Raw genomic sequence first — 27,654 nt, 5'->3', positions numbered from 1 at the left:
TTTAGTTTAACAATTTGTGCATGTAATATGATATTCGAGATTTTTTTCCAGCTAAGCCGTTTTAAAAATAATGATTTAATTTTCGTTTTATTATTTTACCTACAACATGAAATAATAATGTCTATATTACATTGTAGTATAATAAACCTAACTAATTCAGAGAAATATACGTACAATACCTATACAATCTAATAAAATATATTGTGGCATATATACTGACTTATAATTTATTATAGGGATAATTTGTTTGATTGGCAACGGTCTAGATCGAAAGTTAGATTACATTAGACGCTAGTTGTTCGTGAGAAATTTTAACAAATTTCACAAACAAAAGTCTACAGCTGTGTGTATAGCCACATAGAACAGATTTTTTATATAAGCAATTCAAAATGATCTCATGACAATAAAATAAGACAATTACCCGGATTTCAATACTCATCGCGGTCATAAAGGACTCATAATATAAAATCATTTTTGGATAACACACACAGGTGTTGTATAATTGCCTACACAAACCGCCGTGTTATTTCAAAATGCAATAAGAGAAATATTAAAAAGCCATTTAAACCGCAAAGAAACCACAGGAAACGTAAGCCACTTCCTTCGAAAAAACTTCCAATGTTTTTATAATTAAAACTCGGCCTTGTTTGAGCTGTACTATTCTGATTTATAGTATTGCTAACAACTACACTCTCTAGAAAATATTTTCTGTCACTGTATCGCAATAAAACCTAAAAATATAAAATTATAATGCAACCACAATTATAGAATAATTCAAAGAACACATTATACCATATGTACTGAGATATTGACAGATAATTTAAACACATTTCTTATAATCAAAGTTGGCGAAAAAATATTTAACTATAAAAAGTTTAGTTTGAATTATAATTTATATTAGTTATTCAAATAACAATGTGATCAAGATTGATTTTTAAAAGTTTAATGATGATTCTATGAACATACATGATACATGTCTGTCTAACTACACACATTTTAAGTATAGCAATGACACTGGATGATTTAGCGTTGGACAGCAAGAGATATAATGATTATAAACTTTTTTCGTTGGTAATTTGTGTATTTTATTTGCGAACTAACTATGTTATTAAAAATGATTTTGTTTTTACATTTGTAATGCATATAAAAGTTAACTATTTAAGCAAAGATATGTTAGCATTACCCGTACATATTTTCACGATAACACTCATTTTATTTTATTTGTCTACCAATGACTACTGGTTCCGTGTATTGTAATAGTGTATCAACTATGAAAATTCAAAACGGTAATGCTAGTTAATAAAACATACTTATTTAACATGGTGTCGTCGTATAGTGTTATCAAGTTTTATTGTTATGTTCGCCAGACGACAAAAGCAGTACTAAATAATATAATATTCGCTGTTAATGCGTATATTTATTCAAGCATAAATTGGACATTTATTCAAATTTCTAATAAATGTCAGGCACTGATATAGTATTTACGATGAATGAAGAAGGTATAGCCAACAATAATTACTAATCGCCACTACTTAATCATGATTCTATACAACTATGTATAGAATTAACATATTCGACTGACTCACTGGACGAAAATAACGCATCATTAACAGCATTAGTTGAACGGCTTTCTTTCCTTTGACATTGGCCTATATCATCATGACCGACCACTGGGTTCAGTTCCAAAAAGGTGATATTGTAACGTTTTTTTGGATTCTTAGGGCAAGTATCTCCTGTAAAACCAATACGCCATAACACTCGCAGTTTAAGTAAGGTTTTTTTTTATAAATATGTTAAATTACAAATTTTCCCATTTAAAAAATATTATGTTCATCGATGCAACACGCTAATGCGTATTTTGCAAAAACGTTTGACTTATAAAAAGACTTGATTGTTGAAAAAATGTCCAATCATTCGTTTTATAAAAATACATCATAGTAGCTTAACACGTTATATTGCTATATGTTAATTTGAATTTGATTAGTCCAAAATTTAATTTCCGGACACTGATCAGGCGGGGTTGAGTCCCAATTCAAATACAGAAATGGTTCTATTATATTGTGTAATAACTTTATTAATTAACCATTAATTGTTAGTACTGAGTGTACTATAATTTAACAACCCTCTTTTTAAGTATCATATTTAGTCTGAAATGTCATAACTCATAATATGGTAGTAGTAATAACTGTAATTGGATAATAACGGCCATTTCATCAAAAAATTAATAATTTTTTAAATAATTACAAATTGTATTTTGGTAATGATATATCTTACATTGAATACATGCAAATTGTTTAAGAAAATAATCATAAACATATGAGTACAATACTCTATACTATAGTATTATATACAATTTTAGATGATACGACTGTAGTAAGATAACGGAGTTCATATATCACTTTTTGTCAATTTTGGCGTTACTAATATGTTTTAAAATATTTATTACTCTAGTGAAATAAAATATGGTTTGCTTATATGTTGTGTGATATGTCTGGGTACTTTCATTATCCAGCTATGGTAGCTAATGTGAAAGCAAATACTTAAAAAAAATTGTCTGTTATGTCGAAATAAATAGTTTCATTTCGTATATAAAATTGATATGTCCTTCTTATCTTTCAAGTTATTCTCAACATATACTAACCAGAAAATAATTGTTTTGTGCAATTTAAAATTGCTGGTAACATAAGGAATATTTTTTATAGAAGTAACAAATTTTTTTTCGGATTTTTTATTGTCATTTAAAAGTGTTAATTGTCTTTTCAGTTGAAAAAAGTGACATATCAACCTGTGTCATTCTACCACAAAACAAATTACCGATAAATCATATACAACACAAATGAATTACTCATATTTTAAGATTGACAAACCATTCAAAGTTGTAAAGATAACGTTGCAGCTAAAATAGTATTAAGTTAAGCTCCGTTCTTTTTGTTTTGTATTTTATTTTTATTGACCCCTATACATTTCTTTGAGTTTGTAAATAATCCATGGGAAACACACTGATATTACCTTTGTTCCACGAAGCTGGTGACAAGAGCTGCTGAGCCTCTTCCAGAACGACGGGATCCATAACGACTCCATCTTTCATGGTTGGCACAGCAGTCTAAAGCTAAATCATAGTTTGCCAGTTGCGTTCTCGTTTCGTCTTCTTATCTAATGAACAAAGAGTTATAATCAAAGCTAAGTTGGTTCATTTAAATCTGATAATTTTAAATATTATAATACATATTTTAATTTAGGTAATTATATGTAGGTATTATATTAACTGTAGTAATATTTTATAATGTAAATATACATACAATAATTAAATATTTTATAGCTGTTTACACTTACGTGATTCTTCAACCCCATTGTTTTCAACGACAATATTGATTGATGATGTAGACTACATTATTCGCTTTACCTGAAAGAAAAACAGATTAACAATTTAATACTTACTATATTACTTTGAAATGTATACAATATATTTTAACGTGTATTAATTTGTGGTACAGGTAAAAAAAAATTATATTATAACGACAATTTAAAAATAAGTTTTTTACTCTCATGAAAACTATGGAAAATGTCATTTGCGGCTAATAGTCATTTAAGCATCGAATGTCCTCGGCCATTGATTTCTATCAAATATAAATAAAACAAACAATGCTATGTATACCAGTAAAAACCCAATCAAAATCAGCATAGTAGTCCCCGAGTTTTGTCTTGCTCGGTGCAAATGGAATTTTACTGTACCCTACAATAATAGATACCCCTTTTCATAAAAAAACAAAGGAATATAAGCCGATCTGCTGAAAACTAAATGACATATTCTAAATAACAAAGAAATGTATTATATATTAACAATGTATCTATCATGTTCCAATTGTAATGCATTAATAGTGTTTTAGGGAAAACATTTAAACATTTTATATATAACCTTTTTTTTTCAAGGAAAAGCAAATATTTGGGTTAACAAAATGAATTACTCTAAACTTAAGTTTATAGAAGGAATTAAAATGTCTCTCAGTACAAAATGTAGATATAATAATAAATATTTATAAATTATAATATACATGCATTTTTTCATTAAACATAAACAATTTAAGTTATTAGAAAAATATCCATTATTTTTGATTTATTAAGTTATATAGTTAAATGAACTTTAGTGGTTGCAATAAATAAATGAGTATTCTAATAACTTAGATTCAAACAAATTCAATGATATAAAAAAATGTATAACTACATATTGTTTTAGTACGTTTACATTGACCACGATACGCTTAGAAGTAATTCAGAAAAGTAATTTCGAAATGTATTATTGTGAAAAGCTCCGTCAAGCCCGGTTAATACGATCAAAAACCATATAACAATGTTAAGTATAGACTTCTCGAAGCTACTATGGAGTGATTATTGTGTGTTATTATATGTTGAATGTTATAGTAATACAAACTATTATAATGTAATGGTACTATTGAAAGACAATTCCACTAGTGATAATATTTTTTCTTACTTATTAATGTCTATCATAAATCACTTCCACTTAAGCACATAATTAACGGGCAAAAGAGACTTTTGCTTTTAATAAATTACTTAAAATCCTATAAAAGTTGGTCACTGAGAGGTTCTAATCCCTGCCCGTTTGACTTAAACTACCTAATTGGACGGTTAGGTTAGGTTTGTCTGTCATATAAATTTTATTAATGGACAAATACAAAATTATTTTCTTAATAAAAATATTCGTCAATTCTTTCCAACCAACTAACAAATTTTACATAAAATATATAAATATAAATAGATTTTTTTATCATGTTAATCATGTTTATGAACAAGATTTTGTGATAGTGATGATAATTGTCCTCCTTTTAAAATTAAAACATGATAAAAAAAAGCGGAGTTTATAGAATATTTATCCAAATGATACGGTATAAAATTCTATTTAGCAAAATAAACTTGCGTTTTAATACTAATTTTTGTATTTTATTACAACAAGTCAACAACCGGCCAATTAATACTAGTTCCGTGTTACATTACATTTACAACAAAATTATGCGGATCAAACGTAAAACGAATAGCCCGTGAACTATTTTATATTATTTCCACCATCAATGTCAACATTCTTTGTAGAATAATTTGCATGTTATATTGCAACGGTACCATAATAATATATCACGTAACATTTTGCATTTTTCAAACGCTGAATCCCATCGACTTCGAGTAATATTATTATACAATTTTTTAATATGATTTCCATTATTTTTTTTCTTGCTGCAATTATTTTAATAACAGTAATATAAAACAACCAAGATAATATAATACCGTACTACTATATTGCATGCAATCCCTTTAGCTAAAGCGACGTGACATCGTACCATTAGTCACTTTATATTGAACACGGTATAATATCCAATTATATTTCATTATTTTTTATAATAACACTATGTTAGTTATTGATGTTTATTCTTACAGCAGGAATATTTATTATACATAGTAGATTAATAAACTGTGTTGTTTTAAGGCTTATTTACAGAAAAATGTACTCAGCAATGATAATACTTAAACTGTCTGTTGCGGTAGTATGTATCTTATTGAAGTGTTTTAATTTCTTTTAATGAATGAAATGGCAAAGCAGGCCACTAACGAGTTGAAAAGCTAACAGTAACGTTTTTAATTTAACGAATTATTTTTTAATACAAATAAAACGTTACATATTGAACGAAAAACAACCTTTAATTTTACTATAAAAAGTATAGTAATTCTTTTCATAACAGTTCCACAATTAACGTTGTGTAACTCTTATGACCCCTTAAATATTTGTTCTTAAAACGTCCCGAGTTATAATATAAAAATTAAGATATTCGCTTTCTCAGTATAACAATCCTAAAAATTAAGACAAACAATATTTCTTTAGATTTTTCGAGAAAAAAAAGGTGATCTTTAAATGTATTCAAACAAAAAGTTTTTTCAAAGCCTTTAAAATTCAAGTTATTACGTTTTTTTTTTTAATCTTGAGTAAATAAAAAAATAATCATAAATTTAAAAAAATCTTTATAAAGGCCTCTCGTAAGTCTTGGGGCCAATATTCATGCCAATATCACGTTCACATAATAATTAATATTATGTTCGGAGATATTTACAAAATTGAACTGTTAACTTGTGTGGCGTCTACTAAATAGTTATATATTTAACTATTTAGTGTTTACATTAGACGTCTTTTTATTTATCTCGCAAAAAACAGCTATGCTACTCGGCATTCTTATCGTCGGTACCTTAAAAAAAATTATTTTAAACAATATGGAGTAGTCTTGGACGACTTTTCAGCCAACTACCTACACAATTGAAATGAAAACCGAGCAGCGACTTTTACTAAACTCCAACAAAAGCTGACACTGACGCGAAACAATATAATCGTCATACGGCGATTAATGCGTTGTGTCTGCACTGGCTGTACCATTTCAACCTAGACACAACGGTGCGCCGTTCGCATTAATATTTTAACGAGCCATTCATCACAGCCAAAAAGACCTGAATATTACTCATCTCTCGTTCTCGCTCGTTCGTCCGAATTCCTGCACAGTAAAAAAAAAATCCATCTCGTCCTTATCCCACAAAAACAACGACTCATCACATGCAAAGGTCGCCTGTGATATTTAAATGCCGCGTTTTTTTTTTATTGCAGTGGGGCTTTCATCGTCGTCAGATTTTTATTAGATAATATAAACTTCCTTTTCGACCATTATTCGCGCATGAGCTGCTGATGATAACGCCATACTTTTAAGCATTATACATGTATACATATTTATGAGAAAATAAATCGTACGGATACTGATACGGAAGAGATTTGTCCCAACCCTGTTCTCATAGTTGTCGTCTTGACATATGGGTAAGAATAAATAATGCCATCGAGATGCGGTAAAAATTTAAATATTTATATACCTAATTCCAAAATGAGCCACTTCAGTTCAGAGATAACTAGAGAAGTAATTAAAAAAAGTCAATTAACTATTGATTATATTCCAAAAATTACTAGAACAATTACTAAAATGCACCAATAATACACACAACCATCTTTTATTTATTAGTTTGTAATTTTAGTTTTTAAGTCACCGAACTGAAAGTCAGCAAATCTGTATTGGTTAATGTTATATTATTATCACGAATTACTAGAGCTTATAGATTGATGTTGTTAGTGTACTATTTATGTAATACATATTTTTATAAAAAGACGATTTACTTAATTTTTATAATCGTCTCCATCGACTGTCATATTAAAGTTAAGGGTATAGGTTATATATAAATTATACTACGACTAAAACTCAAAACTTACTTTAAGTATTTTAATTATAATTGCTACAAACGACCATTTGATTTAAAACAAACTATTTTTATATTCTGCGCTTCTAGATACGTACATATGTTATTATATAATAGCACTTGTGCGAAATAGCTGTTAATAAGTAAAACCGTAAAATTATACAAAACATTAACTACAAACGAATATACTACAAGTGCGACACAGATGATATAAAAACGATAAGAAGTCAAGAAATTATAACTCACACTGTTATCGCTTTACCAAATAAAATCAGATATCTTGGTTAATGAGTTATCTCATTATTCTACCGACTACCTATAATGATGATGTTAGTTCGAATAAATTACCACTTACAGTTTCTTATGCTTTCAGTATGCATTAGATATTTAAGTAATGTCAACGTTACTAAAAAAATAATCATAAATATACTCCATGTATGTAAATCAAAGTAATCCATACATAACACAGTATAGAATTAGCTTAAATTACTAATTTCTGTTAACTAGAGACACAATTAATATGTATTTTCAATATAAAATCTTACTGTGTTTGGTCGATTATTGAGTTTTTTATTTGGTGTTCTATTCAATTGTGAGCAGCAATTGTGATTACCTGAAAGATATTTAACGTTATAGATCTTGAATAATATAAACATGTTATATGTTCAAACAAAAATCATTGATTGATTTTATTGCCTATAAAAATATTATCAACAATTTCAAAATAAAACTAAGTATACGACACAGTTAACATTTTTTGAGTACACCTTTGATTCATTTTCTAAGTATCAATTTAAAAATTCACGATATCTTATCTTAATTATTATTAATACTCTTCCAACGTCATAGCTTATTTTAATTTTTATAAAAAAACCACAAGGCAATAATGATAAAACCTACATGGTGGTGGAAAATGAATTATGATTATTAACTCTTCACCAAGTATCCCCAATATCCGTAACTACCTTGTAGCTTCATTAGAAACTGACTCCCGTGCGAAAACGCTGATCCCTTCACCACAATCAGGCTGTAAAGTTTTGGAATACAAAAACACTTAGACTGGAACTCTGAAAATCGGTTTTCTCACATTGAGAAAATTGAGGGTTTCATCGATTTTGCCTCAAGGTCTTCAAGTTATTTTTGGTCGCTTTTAAATGTATAACTTTTTTAAACCAGTGGAAGTTTTTATCTCAATGTACTAACGCCTTATTTCATTTGTGACTATATTTAAAGTTACTTACTATAAATTTATATCACTATACGTTTACACTAAACGTGTAGCTTAAGTTTGATATTAACATCATAAATCATATAAACCTTAGTCTATAAGCAAAAAATAATATTTAATGGAAATCTTCTTAAATAACACTATTGGAGTATTATTAATTTAATTTCAATATTTAAATAATAGCAGTTGGGAAATTTTAATTAAAACTCAAATGTTCTGTTTGTTTTTGAAATGCGTTAAAAGATATCAGATACCAGGAGCAGATAATACAAAACACATTGTCCATTGTGAAACCAATACCAGATGCCTTCTTAGTTACGCGTCAAATCTTAAAAAGTTATAACAAAGCGACCGTTGACCTATCTGATAAATGGCGTAGTTAATTAAATTAAATATCGTTAATGTAAGTATTTCGAAAATCAATTACCAGTTAAAATAAAAACTGTATAGCCTTCGATTCTTTTCTAAGCGCAGTACACCATATAAACTTTTAGACTTTGTGTTTAATAATTAACAAAGTTATCGGGTTGTGTATGGCTGTATGCACATGACGCTTTACTGTTTTCTCTCTATTGTACCTGACAGTAATTGGATTGTGCTTATTATCGACACACAGTCTACAGAACAAAGAAGATAATATATATATATATATATATATATATCAATAATAATAACTGTTATTGTATACTTGAATTATGAAGACGTTAAAACAATGGCACAGTACATATTTATAACTAACGTATTATACAATGTGTATCTACCTTTTGATTAAGCCATGATGATCAACTTACCGTATAAATTGGAAAACTAAATTTATATTTCGATTGCACTGTTTTAAAACGCAATGCATCTACTTCATTAAGATTTGTAACCGACAGACCGTAGGGACGGTGAACACACGAATAACATGTTTGTAAAAAATATTTATATTACAATTAACAATTAACATTATTCATCGTCCAAAAATCATATTTTTCAAGCAATTAACATAGTTTAAGCAAACAATATAGTTTGTGTATTGATATTTTTTTGTGCTGTTTATTTTAATCGCTTTTATTATTGTAGCCTCTCTTTTACATGGTAGGTACCTATATCAAGTTGATTGAATGTATTAGTATGTTCGGTTATGCTCGAATGGTCGATCGATTATTGATTCCAAATTCGACTGTCAAGTTTAAAGATAGGAAATATATTACGGTTTATTTGCATTTCACAGACAGTGACTGTTTAGGCTTTATCGAATCTTTTCAAAGGCTAAATATGTATATGCAAATGGAAATACCGTGGATGGCTACATGCAGGCGGAGGTTTAGGGGAAAGCATTGTCTTTATTTTCTAGTGATGGGACTTATCTGTGATTTATACTCGCAGACCGCAGTTATCCCTTAAAATAAAAAGTCTTGTGGTTGTGTTGAAAACAAATTAACAACGAAGATACTACGATTGTGTTTTTCTATTTTTTTTTTAACAGTCCCTAAACAATTTAAAAAGCATAGGCATTCTAGATGTTTTTTATTTTATATGTTTTGTAGATTGTGCATTCGAGCATTGTTTGGTTTTATATGAAATATATAACTTGATTAACAACAACAAAATTTTATTATTCGCTATTTTCTTACGAACACATTTTTTTGCAACGAATGAAACTTCACTGAGTGTGCCACTAAACTTTACTATTGCTATTATAAGTAATCATTAAAAATTACAAACACTATGTATATAACTGTTAAGATTTACAACTATTATTGTACTTATTGCAATTATATAGACGTTGCTGACATGCTACAGCCTGCACTTTAAAGCATTTTTTTAGATGTAAAAATTAAAAATATCCTAAGTTGTTGCATTAAAATTACAAAATTGTGTTTAAAGTCGAGTTAAGAGTGTTAATCAGGTCTAAAAAAAATTTAGTTTAATGTAAGCAATTAGTTTCACTGTTCTTCATGAATCTTATAAAGTAATTTCGTTAAAAACAGTATAAGCCGACAATAAGAGTAATTATTATTATAATATGATAAAGTATTTCGCAGTGTTGAAAAATTATATTACTTTTTAAATTTAATCTCACCTTGTTAATGTTGTATTTTTTTTAAAGCACTAAGGTATCATGCAAATAAAAGAGAAGAAAATGTACAGAAGATATATTTGTTTAAGGCTTCACCTAAAGGCATTTCTGGCATAAAAGAATCGTCAAAAGTATATACTAATTATCAACATTTCTTTTCATATATTTGCATAATAAGAAAAAAACTAAAAATTATAATTGCATTCTATACCTGAAATATTAAAAAGAAAGGTTTTATTACAAACACATATGGTATACTACCGCTATTGGTTATAGTTGAATTTTATTTTCCTCAATACAATAGCATTTAACCAAAGCCACGCAAACAAAAATTTGGTAATTTGATTCAATTTGTTTTCTAAATATGTCTTTTAAGATTTTTTTCTTTAAAAAAATCACACTACCAACATAATCTTAGAAATCTAGTAAAAAGTATTACACTAATATTTGTATTTTTTAATTATCCAACGACATATTGATTGTACCCTATAATTTTTCATTTAATTTATCACATCAAAATGATCCTTTTATAATTTGGAATTGGTACAATCAATATAAGTAAATCCAAATAGAGGTACAAACAGAATTTAAATCAATTATTTTCTTGTTTTATTGATATAGACATAGATTGCGTGTGAATCCTACAACAAACGTAAAGAACACATTAGTGAAATTAAACATTGATAAGCTTAACATTACAGTTTTCAACTATTTTATGTACAAGTACTTGGTATATTACAAACAAGAAAAACTTATATCTACATGAAAATATGTTTATACTACAAATAGGTAGGTACAATGATATTGTAATTTTAAAAATAACTTTTGTTTCTCGGAGGAATAAAAATCTGTAAGACTAAAGATTTGTGTGTAGAGATTTTTAAAAAGGAGTGTCATTTTGCCAGTTTTTCAGCCGCCAAACGATAGAGGGGGTCCCGAACTTGGGAGGATAGGGTTTTTCAAATAAAAAACCAAAATCTTAGGAGTTGATGGTTAATTATAACTATGGATACTGTAAAACAATACAGGAGAGATTTCTAAACATTTCCGGTAACGACTTAACGAAAATAGGCCGAAAAACTCCAATAATCGGGTTAGGTGTAGCATTTAAGTAATCATTGCTAGTTACTAATTTGTAAGTTTTTTTCAAAACCAGTCAATACTGGTATGGTTGAATTATTGATTTTTTCTAGTTTATATTATCATAATATGGCGTTTTAATGGTAATTCAATTTTGGATTTTGAACTTTGGTAATACAGTTATAACTGGAAATAACAGTCTTGAGTGGTATCATAGATTAAATACATATATTTAGTCTATAGTGGTACCGACCTTTAGTATTTTCAGCATCCTCAAAATATTACAACTACAGACTGCATTGGCCACTGTATTAATATTAATATTATGTTATTTGAATGAGAACTATTTTCCTAATGTGTATACGAGGTACTATATGTTATGTACCTTCAGTCCAATTAAAACCGAAAACAAACAGTCGGATACAGACCTTTAGAGAATATAATATACACCGACAGAATGTTCTAACTCATGCCGTCTATGATATTTCTGACAGTTTGTAAATCTAAATTATTGCTTTGAAACACGCGACTGACTCGTTTGTAAATAAGGTAAGCCTTTACAAAGTCATAATTTGTCTAGACGTTTACTTTGGTATTTGAGTTTGCTCTTTTTTTTTTTTTGTAGATTAATTTGTACAGATAATAATTAATGTAAAATTTTAAAAATCACTCTTTTGCATGCGGGAAACATATTTTCGACTTTCAAGCGTCTGTTTTGGAAATAATTAACAACACAATAAAATCGAATATATTCAGCGTTATTCGTGCGTTTTTTATTTATCTTTGTTCAAGTATACCATTATGTATTTCACAATATTCTAACTTAAGTGTGACATTCCCGTAAGAGTTTTGCTTGTGGAATCAATTGCAGTAATGTCAAAAAATAAAAAAGTAAAAATACGGTACGAAAAAGAATCTGGAAAGAAACGATATCGGTATAGCATTATCTTCGACAATACTATAAGATACTACTTAACATTATTCGAATAAACGTTATCTAAATAATCATCATTCGAGTATAAGTTACTCGAATATTTTCAAAAATAATTATTCCAAAAGGATATACATAAATATGTCGAAATGCTGTAAACAGTGGCCCCATTGAAATTTGCTATTTTTTGTATTTGAGTTTTTAATACACAAGTCAACTATTCTAACACTACTATTTCAACCTTTACCTATGCACTCTAAACTTCACCCATTCATTCACAATTGTGTCCAGGTTCCAGGATGATGTCAGGTTTAGTCTATGGTTAAATCGATCCCGTTAAATTCTAATAATTATTAGAAATTATAATTTTTTTTTATATGCATTGGAAAACAATATTTTTTTACTACTGTTGCCTGTACAGTTGTTTGACCCACTTATCATGTACGATTGATATACCGTAACGCAATCGTATAAGCTTCAAGCACATGCACAACGCGTTCTTTTGTACTGATGTAGTCTAGTATAGAATATATATATATATATATATAGCATAAAGGTTATATTTTAGTTGACACTGTGTACTTAAAATGTTTAACGTAATTATTGATTTAATACGTCGTCTAATAGAAACAGGTAATAAGCCCCTGTTTAATACGTTGTTTAATATTTTCGAACTTGGTAAGAAAAAAACCGATAGACATAACATAAAGGCATTCGTTTTTTCCTTTTAGAAAACAAATACCCTTAACATAAAAACTTTAAAAAAAGTTAACTTACACGTCATTGTAAATTATTTTTTTATAAATTATCAAGTAATTTTAATCAAGCAACGGCGCACAATAGAACGCTTCGTGTTATTTTCCATAATAACGAATAATATTTTCTATTTACCACACAATTAGTTAATTAACTACTTAAATGAGGTTGAGTTTTATGTATTTAAATTTAATTTATCCTTGATTACATGAACTGCTATGGCTTATGGGTTTAGAAAAAAATAATAAATAATTTAAAACAAAAAACTGCATTATAGTATAAAAATAACGAAAGAAAACTGTACATTTGTTTTAATTATGTTAAGTAATTAAATTGAATTTGATCATTTTTAAATTTATTTTATGTTATTATTAGTTAGCTAACAAATGACGTTATAGATAAATCAAACAAATAGCTGTATCTAAATCCATGTAAGTTGTAACATACTCGTAATTAAATTTGTTTTATTTTACCGTTAAAAATTAATAATTAGTAATACTTAATTGGTCTATAACTTTAGTTTTCAGTAATGATAAACCGTAAATTAAGTCCAAATATAGTAGAACTAACTTATTTGGAATTCATATCGAAGTTAGGAAATTGATCAACTTATTTTTATCTTAAACTTATCTGAATAAAAGTAATTTCAACTTATCCTTCTTTGCTCAGACACCACAGGAATTTTTAAATGATGTACATCCTTTACAAGTGTATTAAAAACTTTTACATTGTATTATTTTAATAGCTCTATAATATTATCTTTAAAGAAATAGTGTACTCAATAATTTATAAAGAATATGATTAAAAGGTTATGTACAAAAAGTAAAACTTCTATAAAAAAAAAATCAATACGGTTTTATTAAAAAATTTACCGTTCAATCGTTCATTTAGAAGTTTACAAAATAATTATCAATGATCTTTATCGGCCGTTGAAAACCTATAACAGACTTTATAATATACATATTTTGTATGAAATACAACACTGACAACGATACTATATTAAAGTCGAGAAGTTTAATTAAAATTTGGAGGAGCAAGTGAAATCATTTTAATAATAAACCGTTATCTTCGTTACTACTTAAACACCGCAAATATTTAAAATCAAAATCGAAATGCAGAAACATTGATAATAACTGAAAACACGGCACCGAGCTGGGAAACGTTGATTGTTTTATTAATGTTTGCACTTTGTCGGAATAACGATTATAAAAACACGTTGCAACGTAAAAACATCTTGCCTTTGGTAAACATTTCAATTCACTCAATATTCATCCAAAATGAATCAAACATAATATGAGTAAATAGATACAGGGTGATCAAAATGTCATTAAACACCTTTTTTTGGTAAAATAATTATACGTATCAACAAAAATAATTTTATATAAAACCGTTGTTATATTAAATTATGCTTTATACCTCATCCTTCACCTCTCCCATAACTTAATACGTTAACAAGTAATAACCCAAGAAGTAATTATTTAAGACTGGTTATCGACCATTCATAACTTTTTGTTAAATCAGTCTGCTCATAATTTGTTATTTAAACATACAGTTTGCTATTTAACTTTTTAAATGTGGATTATCCATTAACGATATTACCTGATATTGGGCTTTCCTGTTTAACAGTTATACTTACAAACATATTATATGTTCTTTACGTTTCCCTAATGATTATGAAAAAATTGTATATCTAATGGTTAATACTCATAAACATATGGTTATAGTTTATGGTTAATACTCATAAACAATATCACATCAAGACTGTAATGTGTGAGAACTATGAGTGATTTAGATTTGACAAAAAAAAATCCAAATCCATAATTACTTGTCTTTCTTTGTTTTGGCCCAACAAAAAGATTATATTCGACCAAAAAATTAAAGATTAAATGCATACCAATAAAAAAGCTTATCTGGGTCGGTTTTTTTTTTAATTAAACCGCTATTTTCAAATGTTTTGCCACCACTATTATTGTAGTTCTTTACATTCACTTGGTACACCACAGCGATTGCTCAGCAAGGTGATAGATAGATAAGTAATAATATTGGCTACGTTAGATATGGGAGAAGGGTAAAACTCGTCGACTGTAAAACCGGCGGTATTTTTGTTCTTTTTTTTATATTTCAATTCGACCAAGTCAACCTTTATTTCCACCCTCTGCTTTTATTTCTATACATATACATATAATATAACGCTCTATGTTTGCCAAATATCTTTTTACAAACGTAACCGACTCCATTAACCCGATACCGTATCGTCGTCGACACAACCGATATACGCCTACCATACGCTGAGTGTGTCTGTCTTCGACTGTCTGATGTGTAGTGTGTGTGTGTGTGTGTGTGTGTGTGTGTGTGGGATATTTGTGTCATTAATAATCCAACGCCCATTTGCTTTTGTCGGGGGCGCACGTCACAATACTTAACGGGCCCGAATTCGACGGATGCCACAGGCCTGAGACACTGTGAGGTGTACATAAAATCTCCCAGGAATATCCCTTTCCATGTGCAATTATTCGAATGAATCCCGCTAGTTTGGTGTTTCCGTTTAACGTTGAAACAAAACGTCAGCAAATCGATTATCATTCATTCTCCCGGGTTTTGCTCGGAATGAAACTATTTGGATTTATTAGCGACGGAAATAAGTGATGATTTTCGGTGTTTCGCACACGAGATACTATTTCCGGGCAGGCTAGGTATGACACAACGGGGGCAGAGGGAGGGAGGACCCCCCACAACCATATAGTTGAAATTATATATAATGTCCATGCAATTATACCAACCTATTATAACGTAGTACATAAGGTGGGTGTTCAATAGATGTATAAAAATCTATTGAACACTTACTCACTACACAAATAACTAATATTTTAAACATTAAGTAACATTTTCAAGCAAATAAACTTATATTGTTTCAACAGTTTATATTCAAAAAAAGTTGTATACAACAAACATCACTTGCACACAAGTCATATTGGTGCATCTTCACAGAATAAATACATAGTTGGCACAAATATTTATTTAGTTATCCCAACTAGAAATGTATTGTGTCTCTATATTAACCATAATTTTAGTTGGACCAACTATTTTTTTTCCCGTGTTTATAGCAAATCAAACTATAATTAAAAACATTTCGAAAATATTTGTATTATGTTGAAAAATTAAGTTTTTCTAAAAATAAAATTACCTGTAATTAAATTAAAAAGCTAGAGCAACTAAATGTTTTACTCGACTTATAAAATAATGTATTGGGGATACATTTAGCTTTCATTCCATTAACTTCAGCTGTCGAAGTCTTCAATAATAATAAATACAAAACAAATAATTTATAGCTTTGTTTAAATTTATCGTCAACGATTATATAAGTTATAGGATTTGTAATAATATTCTTATTATTTTCTGTTCTATCATCTTACTATATACGAAATATAACTCATTTTAGATTCGACGTAATTCATAAAATGCAACCGAAAGAAAAAAAAGTGATTGTTAGATACAACGTCGTTAGGTAAAAAATTCAATATACAATAATAATACATATATTGTTATTTTCTCCAGTTCAATGATCTCTATGGTTACACTGTTCCAGCTTATTTATAGGATTCGAAAGAAATGTTAGTGCTTAAGCATCTTACTACATAATATAGACATAAGACAGAGTGTTCTCTTGATTGGTATACATCAGATGTGTTCCGTGATTCGACTTTATTGCAAGTCAGCTCGTTATTGAAAACCAAAATCCTGATTGTTACTTGTTAATGTACCTCAGCTATGGTCAAATCGAATCGAAGAAGACTTCAATATAATTATATAACATAGTGTTATATTATTATTATACGTCTAGTGTAAACTACAGAGTCGAAAATCTCTTTCCCTGCGAATAACCTATATTTGCATTGTATAAAATACATTTAACAGTTTTTAACTGCCAATGTTTAGATAAAATATATTATCATTGGTTATTTTTACATAATAGTTTATTTATCGAAACTTAAAAGAAACCTACTATCGTACTAAATTTATATGTTTTAATTAAATTTTAGAACAATATAACTATTATTTCTACACATTTTTAAATGTGAATTATTAGGGGAAAATATTTAATTCATAATTATACAGACCATTAATTGTTTATGCAAATAATTTCTTTATATTCTCCACCGGGATTGCTGTGATTATTTAAAAAATACTAATTTTTACAAATGTTATATTATTCAAGAATTTAGCTGCAAAAAATGTAAAGGTATTTTTTAATATGTACAACCATACAGAATTCAAATACTATTACAGTTGAAAATCATAATCACAAAAATTTTTAAGAACTATAAATATTATAGTACTCTATAAGGGTACAATAACACTTATAGTGCATAATATATTATGCAGTACTGAATGAATCCTTTTGGTTCCACTGACCTTACATAAAAACAAATTAAACAAACCATTGTCACCTAGATGCGTGTCGATATTGTGTTTTATTTGAACAATTGTAAATGTCAGGCGTTTATAGTTATTTAAAATATTCAAGGAGTTAACACCTGATCAACGGTAAAAAGTTGTTTTATGTGAAATGGTCGTTAAAAAGTATATTAATGAAACATTCTTGTTTAAAGAGCAACCGTCTTAACTTTCACTACTTTCAATTGATGTTTTAAAATTACATAAACATAAGCATTGCAGGCATTTCGCAGCAATTGGACGACGTCGATACCGTTTGAATGCAATCTCGTCAACGAGCAAAAAACCCGTTTAGGAATCCCTGTTGTTCCATCGATCCATCAGTGACCGATTTACCTTGTGTGCACGCCTGTGCTCGTTATTCGTTAACCACTACAGTTGCAATAGACCAAAGTGTTTAAACCAAAAACGTTTTTACGGACGGTACCAACATTTTTCGACGAGGCTACTCACGAGGGACCGTTGTCGAAACTGGAGACCAGTATGGCGCGTTTGAATACTCAGCAGAATAATAATAAAATCGAAAAAGCCATAACAATAAAAAAAAACATATATAGTATAAAGTACATTTGGCTGCGGAAACAGCTCGCCACTGTACTTGTTTCGTTTAGAAGTCTCTCCCCGGTAAACTAAAGGTTTTCCATGAATACTAGGGGTACCGTTTTTTAAGGACAAACGCCATCGGTTTAGTACAAAAAGTCAACCGTAATACATTTTAAACCGTTATTTTCTTTTCAAATAATTGTATTCGGACCAAAAAAATTGTTGGAAAAAAAAAATCGAGAATTTCCTTTTATTCAATTTTACACGCTGAACCGCGTTTTAATACAAATCATAAAACAATGTTGCCGATAATGATGATCATATTATGTAGTTAGTAGCTACCAGTTACAACAAAAATATTAAGTAATATTGATCAAGAGTTGCATTTTAAAATATACACATAAGCGATACTATACACAAGAACGGCGACAGATTTTATGCGGGATTCCCACCGTCGACAGAGGTACCCTCGTCATAGTTTACCATCCGCCCGTCCATAGTCTATGACGAGGGTACCTCTGTTGACGGCGGGAATCCCGCACAACATCTGTCGCCGTTTTTGTGTATAGCGCCGCTCATTTGTATACTTAATATCAATACCTACATTAAAAAAATATTGAGTAAAATATAATCCAAAAACAATAATTGTTTTGGGTGTTCAATTTAACGTAAAATACCCAATATTTTTTTTATTAAATAATTACATTTTTGTAGTATTCATTTTCAAAAAAGTTTGTTTTATGTTATTTTTTAAACTACATTTTTTTTTAATATTTTCTATAGCTCTATCAACAATTGAAACTTAAATGGTAAATATATATTTTAAATTAGAATAATTTTCTGAAAATGTTGACTGGTCGATAACCAGTTTTGAACAATAACTTTTAAAGTTATTAAAGCTTAAAATCTATGATCGGAGGAAGGGTGGGGTTAGAATTATTTTCATCTGCGCACAATACTTAACCGCACTCTACCTCCTATCCTAATTTATACCTTTTAATAATGTTGTTCCTATTTTAAATCTTTTTTTCATTAATTTTAAAGAAACAATATTAAATATTGTCGAATTTTAATTGCAACCAAAATATTTCTTAATCCAGACCAGGAATAAGTAAAATTTGAAGTAGATATGTACATTCATGATAAAAACTCAATTATGTACTACATCAATAATCAATATAAATTGGTTTTACAAAGAACACAGTAAAAACTTACCCCTTAATCACATTAATCCACCAGAACAACTTTGGCGTCGAACACGGTTATTTATTTATTAATGTAAACGCCTGGAAGGCTCGAATATATTTATTTATTAATGACTAAACTTGTGAAATGCTATTTTAATATATATTAAAGTTATCCGAATGCCTAGGATTCAGTAAATCGTTAGAATGCAAAACAACAAAATACGCTATGAGAACTGGCAAAAAAACGGTAGTATTTGTATACAAATTTTGTTGCTACTTAAAATTAAAATAATAACCAAAAAGTATTTAATTTTATATTACGTGAATCACTATAATGTATAATTCATTTTGAATGTTTCTTAATTTATGTTAGGATTTTATTATTATTATTATTTTTTTTTTTTATAATGATTACTAAATAATGATAATCTACTGTAACTATTACATAAGTATTGACGTTGTAGATGACAAAACAATAATCATTTTAACATTATATTAAGTTTTACATGTTAATTTGTTTTAAAATATGTAATTATGTTTTTATTATTATAATTATAACGTTTTTATGAACTCACAATCTTGTTTGTCGTTCCGGGTGGAATCTTGCAACTCAAATTTCAAGCACTTCCCTATTAGCTATCCGGCTGAAACTTTCAGGGTAGCTCACAATTCGATGACAATGCATTATTTATCCTCAAGAGGTTGAAAATTCCACCCCTAAGGGGGTTAAAATAGGGTCGATTTCTTGTCTGTCGTTCCGGGTGGAATTATGCAATTCAATAAGACTTATTTCTCACCTACCGGCAGCAATTATGCGTGGTGCGTTTGGGCGTGAACGGTGCTCGGATATGAACGGTACCAGGTTCAAACCTGTTCCCATCATTACACTTTTTTGAATTTTCTTACAACTTTTATGATAATTTATATGGTAATTACAACTTAATTTCAACTTTTATGATAATTTATACAGTAATAAATCTAAAATTATAAGCTTTTAAATTGATTACTAATTCTTATAATAATCCTTCTGACCATGCAGCAATAACATTGTACATTTAAATGTATAGATACATACATACGAAAACGAAAAAGAATAAAATAACTAAAGTAGATTAAAAAATTAATCAAAAAATAACGTTTTTATGCGCCTTCAAAAGTATAAAATAACCCTCCGGGGGTCTTGATATCCAAATAGGACAGTGAACTAGAAAAACATGGGGCGCATCTTTACTACTTCACACGTCTGAGTATATAATAACATTTTCTTCTCATTAATCTTTTCTCTTCTAAATAAAATAATACTTAATGACAAGTCATGTAAAATTGAGCACCTCATCTGTCCTATTTGGATATCAAGACCCCCGGACGGTTATTTTATACTTTTGAAGGCGCATAAAAACGTTATTTTTAGATTAATTTTTTAATCTACTTTAGTTATTAATATTTTCTTTGGATGGACTAAGGCTTCAGTAATGTTTGTAAGATTTGAAGTTGGATATCGATATGGTTGTGACAGTGAGTTATAATATTATGTTAGCTGTGAGTTTTTGTTATTTTATTTCGGTTTTAAATTGATTATTTACACATTCATTTTGAATTACAAACACTTTTCCAAATTGTCTGTAAAATACGATTTTTTTTCAACCTCTAGTTAGGTTAGGAAGCCAATAGTCACGCCCGTCATATAAGATTATCGTGTATATGGTTATAGTGGTCATCTTTAGCCGATGGTCTCATGGGGTTTGAACATGCATTTCTTAATCAATAAAAAGGTCACTATCGCATTAGTTATGCAACTGTTTCAATAGCATAGTATGATAATCTACAGTACCCCATTGGCTAAAAACAACAACGTTCTATATTGTTGCCGACGACATTTAACATTTTGGCTTGGAAAAAAAGTACAATACGTTTTTTTAAACGAAAATCCCAATATATTATTTTTTTTTAAATGATCTTAAAGTCAAAACTGTTCTAGTGTTAAATAACTGCACTAAACTAACAGTTAACGATCCAAGAAAAAGTATGTAAAACAATACCTCTGCACTGAAGCACACAACCCGTGTTGTGCAGGTTAAGCTTCAAAGGAAATACACTATTTTTTTATGTATAATGACGCAAACCAATTTATTAAAAACATTCTGATTTAAATACAAAAATGTATGGGTTTATACGTTTATATCATCTATAAACAGCCGTACCAAATATGTTAATTTTTATTTAAATTTATTCAACAAAATTATAACAACATTAAACGATGTATTGATTAAGTAAATATACTGTTTTATTCCTAAAAGAAAAAAGTCTATAAGTATTTTAGCGGTCCACTCGACTATCTCACTTGGCAGGTGTTAAACAGTAACCCTCATATTACACATAATACATATTAAGCGACTTAATTCAATTAAGAATGAAAATTATTTTTAAAGAGCATCGGCACACCGATTCTATTTGCGCGCGGTCTAGAACCAAACTCATTATGAGCAAGTCTTGGGTTTAATAACAGAATACTGCATATTTTATACATCTCGAATGTGTCAAATGAGTTGTGCGTTGCTATATATGATGTTGTTAAAAAAAAAAAATGTTAAATTTTACATTTCCCAGTCTCTTTGTTGTGTGACTCGCAAACATATTTTCCGGCCTCGAGTAAAGAGCGTTGCGCGTTCTAAACTCAAGGGGGTAGAACGCCATTAATGAAACAAAAATGTACATTAACGTTACAAGGAGATGCACTTTGTATGTGTGTGTGTGTGTTCACATCGACCGTGAAATGTAATGGGCGTTCGCGGCCACGGCGATTGACGTTTTTATCTCTTCGATAGTTTTACTTTACTTTTTTCTTCCGCCAAACGTCTTGTCAAGTGCAGAGTATCAGTTCGGGGTTGCGTTTAAACATAACCACCACGGGTTCTGAGGGTTGTTTCCGAGAGTGGCCAACGAGCAGCAGATTCCCTTGTGTAGTTCAAACCGATTTCGACCGAAGTATGAAAACCAACAATGACAACACGTTAATAATGGCTGAACACTTTATCTCGAGTTACTAAACATGGTAAACTTCAACGGAACGCGTTTGCCGTACAGGAATTCGGCGAGGTTTCTGTTAAAAGCGACAGAAAAATAATTACATTCATCCATCGAGTAGGTATTTCGTGTGCACACCTAGTGTTTATTTTTTTAATTATTCAAATGTATTAAAGAACCAACGAGCTGTAATCCCATTGGGTGAAACGCATAAGTATGAATTTTTTTTTTAAATTATATTTAATTAACAGCTCCGGTTGGCGACATTGATGATAAATGATAGTAATAAAATGCGGTTGGACTATGTTATCAAGGTTAAGCTATGTTATCAAGATCGTACTATGAACATTTATACCGAACAAAGGTTATATTATATTATGGTCAACTGAGCAATTTGTACTAACCGTACAAATCCTAAGCAATTAACGATATTCATAGAATATTAATGTCTAATTAATTAAGGAAAAAAGTAAAAAATTAAGATAGACGGTGTTGTCTATTTTTCTCGTTTCTCTTACAATTTGTACAAATATATAATAAAAATAACAATTAATATCGATATAAATTACCGTAAGGACGAAAAAAAAATAAAGAACCACAAAGATCAATCGCAACTCTGAATAGAAACAGCGCCACTCTTGCAATTATTGTAATGTAACAACCGTAGTAATTTAAAAAACTAGAGACAAAAATTTTAGTTTTTAGCCAACGCTAAACAATAACACGTTTTTAAATTTATGTGTATGTTAAATACACGTGTTACAAGTGTATACTAACGTATTATACATTACACGTGTCATAGAGACCTCTTATAAAAATCAATAACAATACAAGGTTGAACAAGCTTTGTAACCAGAAACGGGCATTGATGTTTCTTATTATGCAGGTACAACCATATTTGATACACTATAAAAAAGTTTTGAAATACAAATTTTAATTGTAATCATGTTAACAACATTTTCTGAAATCAGGTCATCAGTAACATATTGTTAGTAAATACAACACAAGTTAATTATACGGGGTAACTAATTCGATTTTTACAATTACCATGCTTAATATTGATACTTTGTACGTTTTTTAGTGTCAAAGTACCATCGATACATATTACTGCACTTCTGCTTGTAACAAATATAGCGTTATCAAATACACCCTTGATTACTGACTGCTACTGACTTGCTCTCTGAAACGAGCCCGTCAAAGTCGTATCTCTTTTAAAAAAATTACAAAATCAAATACAGGGGTAACGATTTAACTGTTATGATAAATTAGAAGTCTACAGTGACCGATCGATGAACGTTAATGAACATTTGCTAATTAATTATAATCGAGTTTATGCGTTATTCGACGATAAACCAATTCGGCCAGTTTGGCGTTAACACGAATTATCGAATCGCGCCCGTCGTAAGAGAACAGCTCAAAAACGATAGCCTAATATGAATAATTCATTGCAGTATGTATAGGTCGTACAATATGATGTCTGGTATTATCGGTACTCGCGCCCTGCTCGAGTTTAATATGTAATACTACTGCGATAACTGCGAAATCGCATTGTGCCTAATGCAAAACACACGGCAGAGATGCGGTTGAATAGGAGATCATTATGGTTACTGTACTTGTCGTGCATATTGTCAGATACCGCGGTCTAACGGCGGTGAATATATTTTGACGACTGTACAATTACTTCGGGGAGTTCCCAAGTCAATTATTATCCTAACGAACTGGTCCTATACATATAATCTGGTCATATATACATATGATCTTATTTTTGGACACAACACTAATTCACTACCTATTTATTTAGGAATCAGTCGACAGTTCGCACAATATCGTTTAACATACAAACGGCGTAACTATTCGGTAGTAAAAATTGTCATTTATTAAATTAATGAAATGACAACCGTGTCAACACACTCTCGAAACTTTACTGGGCAAGAGTAAACTGTAAAATATTAAAAATAATCACACTTGTCAGAGTGATTGTAAATAATTAAGTTCAAAAGGTTTGAATCTATCCGCGTAACGTTGTAAAATTAAGGGCTTGATAGAAAACTAAACAATTATCACTTTTTTGTGATAAAAAAGTTTCCAGAAAAAATGTATTGCTGGCAATTTACTTCATTACACTGACCGTATTATCATCATGGCTTTCGTGCCATAACAAAATTGTTAGGAGATCCCATCAATGGCCATTACACCTGCTATGACAGTTTTTTTTCCATTCATAAGACTGCACTAGTTATTGATATTGAACATTGAAATTTGACAGGGTTTAGTATTCAATAACAGAAGAATCTTGGCTGCCACGAGATGCTACTCAATCAGGTTTGAATGCAATATAAATGTATATATTGAAAAAAACCAATAAGGACAAGACAACGAGTGGTGTTTTCGACGACCCTAAGACATCCGCTGCAACATGCTTTTCCGTCGCCTATATTGTCATTATCGGCAAACTACGTCCTCCAATAATACGGTTAAGGCCATGTTATAAACAAAGCCAAAACGTAAAAAGCGGTACTGTACATGCAAGACGATATCCGCCAAACGCTAATAACATTATAATACAATATGATGTAGACGCCGGTATGAGAAAAGGGTTTTCGAACAAAAACTTTTTATTGGTTCCATTAGTGGAAATTGGACGGTATCGCGTAGAGGGTAAAAAGTTTTTTCCGCCGAAACACATAAGCGAAAAGTATTGATGCCAAATGAAAAAACCGTGTAATCGTAGTTGTTAAAATGCAATCAAAACGCTGGCCAGCCGGTTTTAATCGATGCCCAATGAAATTACCGACCTGTCTTGGGCTTGAAACAAAATGAATTCCACAATATAATATACTAACCAAACGGCGCACATAATAAAAACTTCTCGCTAGTCTCGACTCAAAGTGTAGTCTACAGCGTCCGTCACCGAGAACAAAGAGTGTCTGCATTTTTTCAATCTTGAACACAGACGGCAAAATAAAATAAACCGCCAGCATAGATTAAAATGCACACGTTCACACTATAACACTAGAAGACAAACAATCGCTTTTGGATAATATTCCGTGTAAGCTTTCGAAACGCGTTTTCGTTTGGTTATAATACAAAAAGACATCTTCCCCTTGAATAAAAAGAAATAATATTAAAAACCAACGATAAACATTTTCACGTTTTCTTATCACTGTGTGTGTCACTATTGTAATTATAGAAAGTAGGAAACGTAAAAAGCCCCAGGCTAACAACCGCCCCCCCTTCCCTACTTTTTCCAAAAAAAAAGTTTAAACCGATTAAAATTACCATGTAAAATTCTCGCATCAAGATTTATCAATAGCAAAATCACAAAAGCTATGTCAGATATCTTCAATGTATTTTTATTGAAAAACGTGTGTGTATAGAAACTACTAGTCAATATCCTTCCTTATGATAAGATAGTGATTACCTTATGATATATAGTGAAGAAAAGCACTCTAATGTACATAGAAAACATATTCAACTCGTCACGTGAAACCCAAAACACACTAGTCAAATATCCCTTTGATCACTCCAAAATTGTTTGACACATCTCTTCTTAATATATCATATTTATCAGAAATGAGAATTCCGGTTATTTAGTTAAATAAGAACGAATTCGGTATAATATAATTTTTAAACACTTATTCAATCAGTCACGATCTTGTTGCAAAAGAGAAAAAAAACATTTCAAAAGACGAAATTATTGTGCGTGTGTACATTGTAAAATAACTGAACTTTAAACCTTTATTATTAACCTAAGAGAAATTGCAATGAGGGAATCCTCGTGGGACAACCTACATGTATGTCAATGTACATTTACGGCCAGTTAGTTTAATGTAATAGCGCATTAACTTTTTACCTTATACCATGTAATACAATTATTTTTTACATAATACTCAGCTGTTTCTAAAACCATTTTTGCTCTCAATTTCAGCATCATTAAGCCGAATGAAAAATAACATAAATGTCTTTTCCCATATCATTATTTTGTGTATTACCTTTCTCGTCATGACATTTAATACAACTACTTTACTTCCTATCTTTATAGGAAATTAAACTTGCGAAGGCCACAACATATATTAAACATGTCATGAGTTACATTATATATCACAGTAGTTTTTCTCCCTTTAAACACCCCAATGACGGTTTAATTGATTTTGATTATTGATTTTATTTCATTTTTACGGTTACATTAACAGCTACATTAGCGCGCAAATAAACAATATTAAGTAATAACATACTGTTAAGCAGGATGAGACCAAATACAATGTTCATAGCTTTGCATAAAGTTGCAATCGGTGGTGCGATTAAGATATTTGCGCTCTGCTGAGCTTAATCGTATTATCCCCTCTCTGCCCGGCCAATATCATACCTCTATTATTTTAGAATACCGCCTCTTGGCCTAGGTTAATCAATTGCATTTGGATATTTTCAGTCAGTTGCACAGTAAAATAGTCACTCGAATTTTGTATTGAAATTATTATTTAACTAAACTTATTTCTGAAAGAATATTCTACAAGAATATCAGCGAAATAGATACTTTAAATACTAATAAGCGATTTCAAAAAAGCTTCCAACGGACTCGGTTATAATATACAAGTTTATTATTTTAGTTTACTACTTCGTTGCCTTTTTATCTGTTATAATTGAAGATACTTTTCTTAACAACTATTAATACCGTAGTATTTATTTAACGGACAATATAAGCGCTTTTCTTATTTATTCATCTTTAGACGCAACCCCTGTTCCTACAAAGGGCTGTACCTACTGAGAAAACAGTTTTTTTTTCAGGCAGGTAAGCACTTAATACAAACTGAAATGTCTACCATCGCACGAGTATTTTTTTTCTTTTATCAAATTGAAAAATTACTAGTACAGATAAAGAAAACAGATCAAACGGCGCGCGGCGTCTGTTAAGATCTAAATAATAAAATAGTCGTCGGGGTTGAAAAAAATTTCAATTTCCTCGGTGTAAAAAATAAAATTTCTATTGCCGCACATAAAGCGTTAAATTATTTTTTCCAATTCCCTTGAAAATTCAACCAGGAAATCACATAACTATAAAAATATACACCACAACAAATTTACATATATTTCATTC

General features: G+C 29.7%; 1 protein-coding gene across 6 annotated transcripts in view; it reads right to left on the bottom strand.

The window, feature by feature from the left end:
- The window catches only part of LOC126843823 (potassium voltage-gated channel subfamily KQT member 1), a 120,149-nt gene that overhangs the window by 78,917 nt on the left and 13,578 nt on the right, over nt 1-27,654 (bottom strand). For 2 of the 6 annotated variants that reach the window (XM_050581669.1, XM_050581658.1), the window contains exons 2-4: nt 3,334-3,403; nt 3,010-3,153; nt 1,587-1,733 (exon numbers count right to left, since the gene is read on the bottom strand). In XM_050581669.1, coding sequence (XP_050437626.1) covers nt 1,587-1,733; nt 3,010-3,088 — 226 coding nt within the window. In that variant the 5' untranslated portion in view covers nt 3,089-3,153; nt 3,334-3,403. Of the gene's footprint in view, nt 1-1,586; nt 1,734-3,009; nt 3,154-3,333; nt 3,404-7,303; nt 7,364-7,835; nt 7,952-27,654 lie in introns of those variants that run through there. The other 4 variants (XM_050581668.1, XM_050581651.1, XM_050581666.1 and 1 more) reach the window with 4 other exon arrangements.

This window comes from Adelges cooleyi, unplaced genomic scaffold (genome assembly GCF_023614345.1).
Source record: "Adelges cooleyi isolate 19-005CV unplaced genomic scaffold, UGA_ACOO_1.1 ACOO_flye_CR_arks_rails_tigmint_CR_PRNA_108, whole genome shotgun sequence".
NCBI classification, from domain to species: domain Eukaryota; kingdom Metazoa; phylum Arthropoda; class Insecta; order Hemiptera; family Adelgidae; genus Adelges; species Adelges cooleyi.
This window is presented reverse-complemented; position numbering and strand designations above follow the sequence as displayed.